This window comes from Anas acuta, chromosome 6 (assembly GCF_963932015.1).
Source record: "Anas acuta chromosome 6, bAnaAcu1.1, whole genome shotgun sequence".
Taxonomy (NCBI): Eukaryota; Metazoa; Chordata; class Aves; order Anseriformes; family Anatidae; genus Anas; species Anas acuta.
The window spans coordinates 4,241,320-4,247,319 of NC_088984.1; the positions used below are offsets into that span (position 1 = coordinate 4,241,320).

The 6,000-nt window shown below is 38.1% G+C and overlaps 1 protein-coding gene across 36 annotated transcripts in view; it reads left to right on the top strand.

Moving 5' to 3' along the window:
• GTDC1 (glycosyltransferase like domain containing 1) overlaps positions 1 to 6,000 on the top strand; it is a 182,132-nt gene that overhangs the window by 136,604 nt on the left and 39,528 nt on the right. For all 36 annotated transcript variants that reach the window (XM_068687046.1, XM_068687055.1, XM_068687068.1 and 33 more), the window contains one exon: positions 4,716 to 5,084. In XM_068687046.1, the coding sequence (XP_068543147.1) occupies positions 4,716 to 5,084 (369 nt within the window). The remainder of the gene's footprint in view (positions 1 to 4,715; positions 5,085 to 6,000) is intronic.

Consider the following 6,000-nt stretch of genomic DNA (forward strand, 5'->3'; position numbering starts at 1 on the left):
GAGTGATTTACTGGTGATTGACAAAATGCGAGTGTCCATCGCATTTTTTACAAATTACAAATTACAATTTACAAATTACAAGCCAAATGGATTCCAGGTAGTAGCCTCCTATAAGCTCTGCATGAACCTCTCTGGTGTTTGAGGCCACATAAATTCAACTAAAAATATTACGGTTACCAGAGAGACATTTGTTATCATGTTTAAAGAAAGACAAAGGAAATTCTCAGACAGTGAGTTTGTTAAATTGTAAGTTATGCTGTGACTGTGCAGCAGTGACAAAGAAAGCACGGCAGCTCCAAAATGGATTTGCAGCTCCAAGGCCTGGGGAAGGTTTGTAACATATCTGATTGGGGCTATTTGGGATTGCAGGCAACCCTCTTTCATTTGGCTTTTGGAGAGCAGTTTTTCTTATGTTCTGGAAGACCACAAGAATTGTAGAAGTGCTTGTCTCCACTTGTCTACTTCTATTATTTTAAAACCATTTAATCACCATATAATTAAAAGAAAAACCTCCACAGCACTTCCAGAACTATCTTTAACTTCGCTTACGTATGTGAATGAAGTTACAGAATTGCCAATTTTGGAGAATTAAAATTCTTTTTTTAGCTTATATCCATTCTTACAAACAGTTCCTGCTTATTGAGAGTAAATATTGAAACCAGCATTCAACACCCTAAACTTGTCCATCCAACCTAAACCAGCGCTCCAGTTAGGCTTCTAATGTGGTTTCTGTTCATCTCTCGGTGACTTCATTGCCTTTCCATTCTTGTTGTTGTTGTTTTTAATAAAATGGAGCTCAGTGCCATAAAAATAAACCAATTCCTATAAGTAATTTTTCATTAGGGCAGATAAAGTGCCGCGAATAAACACGCACAATGTAACATGTCAACGTGCTAAAAAAGAGCTAAGGAGAATGCATGTCTGCTCTGAGTGAAAGGACAGGTTTCCTCAGAGTAAGGTTTCATGGGATAAACGAAAAGAAAATTAGTGCCTATGGATTGGAGAGCTGAAAAAAATCTGCTGTTCAAAATGTCAAATATTTAGATTGAAGCTCTGACTTTTAGTGTATGGAATTTTTATTATCTATGAACTTCAGCAAGTTCATTTGTGAGCCATCTTTTAAGCTAAACTTCTATATCCAGTATGCAAAAAGTGAAAGTTTTCAAGGCTTGCTCTTTTTACAGTCTTCGTGAAGTTTTAAAATTGTCTGTTGAATGTATCAGAAATTCTGAGGAATCTGAATAAATAAAAGTCACGATACTAAAATTAGAAATTTAAGTCTTCCACTGTTTGTTCTGAACTGTTGGGGTTTCAATGTATGAATAATTCATAAAAGTAAAACATTTTCCACATTGCTTAAATGTAAAGGAAAGTACCTTGCAGAGTCTGTTCAAAGTGTTAATATTTGTATGCTTTGGTGCATTTTTTTTGGAAAGTTCCATATGTAAGAGATTTCACAACCTAAGGTTAACAATGAAAGTAAAATTCATCTCCCATATTGAAAACAGAACCGTATGGCATTTTTCTTCCACGATTAGGATGTGTTGTAACTAGGGTTGAGCAAAATGGGGCATCTTTCCTGATAGCTAAATGCTACCTCTCTGCTGCTGTACCTCGCTAACTTTCTTCTGAAGCCTACATCTGCTCCACACCCAGCAGCCTCCCACACCAGCTCTGCCTCGCTGCATTTTCTGAAATTTGGACAGAGATTTCAGAAACTGCGATCATCTCTGTGGGAGCAGATACTGGCTCCAAAAAAAAACCACTGGAACACCTTTTTTCCCCAAATTATAGAAGACTTTGAGATTGCCAGCTGGGTGGTGATGCAGAAATCCTGCACGCTCTTGATGAGATCCGGGCAGGTACTGGACGGAGAGATTATTCTGGCTGGAAGGTAACGGAAAAGAAGAATTAATGTAAATTTGGAAGAGGAAAAGGAGAATAGCTGGAGCAAAAATGCTCTGGAGAAAATGTAAACACAAAAAATGTGTTAACTATACATTGTCTTTCTCTAGCATGCTTTTGGGAAAGGCACATGAACAGGTTTAGGAGACTTCATGTTGTTACTATTTTATTTTCAGGTCATTTATTTAAGTGTCATAAAGAACATTAGCTAGTGGTTAGGGACTACGGTATCCATTATATTATTCCAATCATGTGGACAAGTTTATACTACGTATGATTTACAGTGGTCTTTCTGCAGTTAAAATTGTTATATTCAGGTACAACATTTTATACATTGTTGTATTTAGTAAAATCCAAGTGGCTGAACGCAGAGACGTCTTCCAATCAAAGTCCAAAAAATTAATGCTTGTACACGAACACTGTGGCTTGCAGCAAGAGCAGTTTATGGCTCTCTGCCTACATCCTTTATCATGTCTCCGCTGTTGTTAGTAAAATATACAGAACTACTTTATGCCAAAACAATGGAAGTTAATGCAGATAACTTGTTCCAAAGTTAACCATCAAATAAATCTTATTTTTTTTTAAACTGTTAAGTGAAATGGTGTTCTAAAACTTTTAAAAATTGTCAAGATGATAAATACTGTGTGTGTAATACAAGTAAATACAACAGAATTGATTGCACACACATGTCTTAAATAAAGGATATTAAATAGTGTATTCCAGAGAGAAATCGGTGAAGTTTTATCTAATATTATTAGAAACTCTGCCATGACAGATCAGATTTATGAGGACTGAAAACTGAGGAAAAAACCTGTTCAGATACAGGAGTGGTGCATGGAGGGGATGATTGGCTGGGAGGTTAAACACAGGCAGAGATAGAGCATACCTAGGCAATCCAACCTTTAATGCTTTGAGTAATTCCTCTTACAGCAATGATTTTTCAAAATCTGTTAGTTAAATTTGGTGTGGTAAACCGGTACTCTGCGCTTAGCTTGGTGGTTTAGGGCAAATTCCTACACCCATTTCTGCTTCATCTGCTGTCACCTAACTTGTATCAGCCCTACAAAACTTAGTTCAGAGCACAAGCCTGGTCTGCGCTCGGTGGTGGTCAGAGGGATCCATGCCATGAGCTTCGGTTCCCAAGTGGAGGTGACATCTCCAGTGCTGGCTTCACTTTTAAGAGCATCCACATACTGAGTAGCCAGATACAGGGGAATACAGGCAGCCGCACTGAATTCATCTCTTTGTGCTCGTTATCTCTTCCAAAAGGGTTATAGGTTTCATGCAGGTTACAATTTATGAAAGACATTTAATAAAATGCTACCTTAAATGTTATGAGGAACAATAGCCTGTTTTGAATGCAAAAGACTTTTTTTTTTTTTTTTTCAAAAGTAATGAAAGTTTGGGAGTCTGAGGGTGGCTAATTCGCTGAGATGGGAATAATTCAACTCAGGCTCATTTGGGATCTTGTCTTGTTTGTAACATACGTAGTGGATTTGGGTGAAATGACTTAATATGACTGAGCTTTCTGATTGCATCTACAGAGCAGCTCCACTGAGTAATGGTGAGCAGTGAGAGAAAGGTGGATCTCATAGGTGATTTGGTCAGTGACTTGAAAATGCAGCTTAGTGTAGATAAACACAGAAATAATACGCCAAAGGACAGCAACCTGAATCAAGGAGTGCACATTGCATGGAATAGTTATGCAGCTTTCTGATTTAGGAAAGGGGATTTAAGGGTCTCAAATAAAAGTCCTCGAAGTAATTAGTCAAGTACAACTGTGGTAAAGTTCGTATAGTGTATGTGTGTGTTTGTATTTTGGTAGTAATTTCAAAGGAAAAGGGTCTGCTTGTGTGTAAAGGTGCTCCGGTGCAGGGTAGGATGGGTAATTCCAGCATTTAAGGATATTTGTTTTGACAGAGCAGTGGAAGCAGCTTGTTCACAGCCCAGAAACGAGCTCTTCCTGGGATGGAGCAAAACTCTGAAGAACTGTGGAGGAGGTTGATAAAGTAGAGCAAGTGTTCGCTTTAGTAAACAGTTCAATAAACAGGCTATAGTGTGTAAACATTTGGAAATTACAAGGAAATGCAAAATTTAAATGTCTCTACTTATCTGGAAGAACCATAATCACACTGAAAGGCATGTAAGTAAATAATATTTGGGTAAATTAGCTTGAGGTGCAGACATTTAGAGTGTGGATCCCATGGTGGCAGTGCATGTAGTCCTCTTTATGTTTACTCAGAAGAGTCTTGTTCGAGTAGAGGAGCTTCAGTTGAGTGTTTCCTGAGCCAGGACTGTCATTCATCCATTCCTACTTTAAATCAAATAATGAAACTGGATCTGCATGAAACGTTACCGTTTATATATTACAAAAATTAGTTCAGTGGCCTGAATATAGCAGTGTGCAGATGAGTCCTGTCACTGGAAGGGTTTTCTGCAGCATGTGCAAAAATGCCAGGACTTCACTGGCTTAGGAAACAGCATTGCCATTTTACTTCCCAGAGATTGCTTCATTTTATTTTAGTAAGGAGGTAGTTTTGTTCTCCCTGCTAATGCACATGCTGTTAGCAACGCTGTGGTTCAGTGGAGACCTTCGGATTCCCAGCCAGTGAATATTTCACAGGTACCACATTCACTAACATGCACATGAAACATGTCGGTTACTGAGTGGAGTTGTTGCTTGGAGAGATGTAAAATGCCAACCATTGTTTTGTCTTTTCACTTAATATTAATTAATTAAAAATTGCCGGGTAAAACTGAAATCCAGCCTGAACACTATATATAGATTTTTCTCTTCTTTTTGCTAACAGGTTCATGCCAGAACATAAGCTTGCCCATTTGGAAAACTTAATTGGTGTTAAAAGCAATGGAGATGCTTATCAATTTGCAGGCCTGCCTGGCCAGCAGAAGAGCAGAGCTTTGGGAGGTTTAATGAAAAACAGCAACGTGTGTCATGAGTCTGGACTTTGTGAAGCACAGCCTGGACTTTGTACCACACAGCATGAGGGACTGCATTCCCCATTAACAGCACCAGAGAGATTGAACAAGTCTGAAGCATCAGAAAGTACAAATCCTTGTCAAGAAGAAGATAAGCAACATCTGACTTTTAACCTCTGTAATATCTGGAGTGGAATGGACTATCAGCAGAGACCTTTACATGTTGCCTGGCCTCACAGGTGGTAAGTGGTGAACAAATCAAAATACTGTACCTTCAAAAGATTTATGAATTTGCCTCGATACCGTTTCTGTGACTTCTGTCAAGCATACAATAATTTCCTAAACACAAACTGACACTGAACATAGGCGTACAGGAAAAAGACACATCACTAGCATCTGATTATTCAAAATAATTCATTTGAATGTATGTTCAGTAATGCCAACCAGACATTTAACTATTAATGTTAATGACTCCTCTTTTTTGCCCAAGAAAAATAAACCAGTGCTGCTGCAACGATAAGCATAATTCTGGCAACACTCTTTTCATATAAAGCAATCCACTGATGACAATATCTAATGTTATTTAAATTATCTTAATTACTTTAATGCAAGTGATTAAGTGTAAAGATACGTGGTCACGCTGGACAGCTGATGTTAACCCTCCACCTACGTTTTAAAAACACCCTTTCAGTGTTACATAAATAGAAAACATGTGTGACTGTATTAACAATGAAGCAATATTTTTCCAACTGCTGACACAAATACTTACCTGATCTCTGAATCTTCTCTGAACTGACGAAAATCTACTATGCCATATAATCGCTAAAAACATATAAACTTCAGCTTGACTCCTACATAAATTAGGATTTAAAGAGGTAAAATGTCCCGATAATCTTCCGGTATTGGGCACGAACATTTTAATCTAGTTTTTATTCCTCGCAGTTCGTTTAATCTGCATGTGGCCTGATTAGAGTTCACTTCATCCACAGATTATAGTCTGTTTATTGCAGAGATGCTGGGTCGATCAGTAGGTCAGATTTTCCGAGAGCAACTGTTTTCAGGTGAAGCAATAAGTACACCACACCGACAGGGCAAATCGCCTTTGCAGAGGATTTGACTTCCAGCACATTAAAACTCCAGAAGCTCTCCCAGATGATC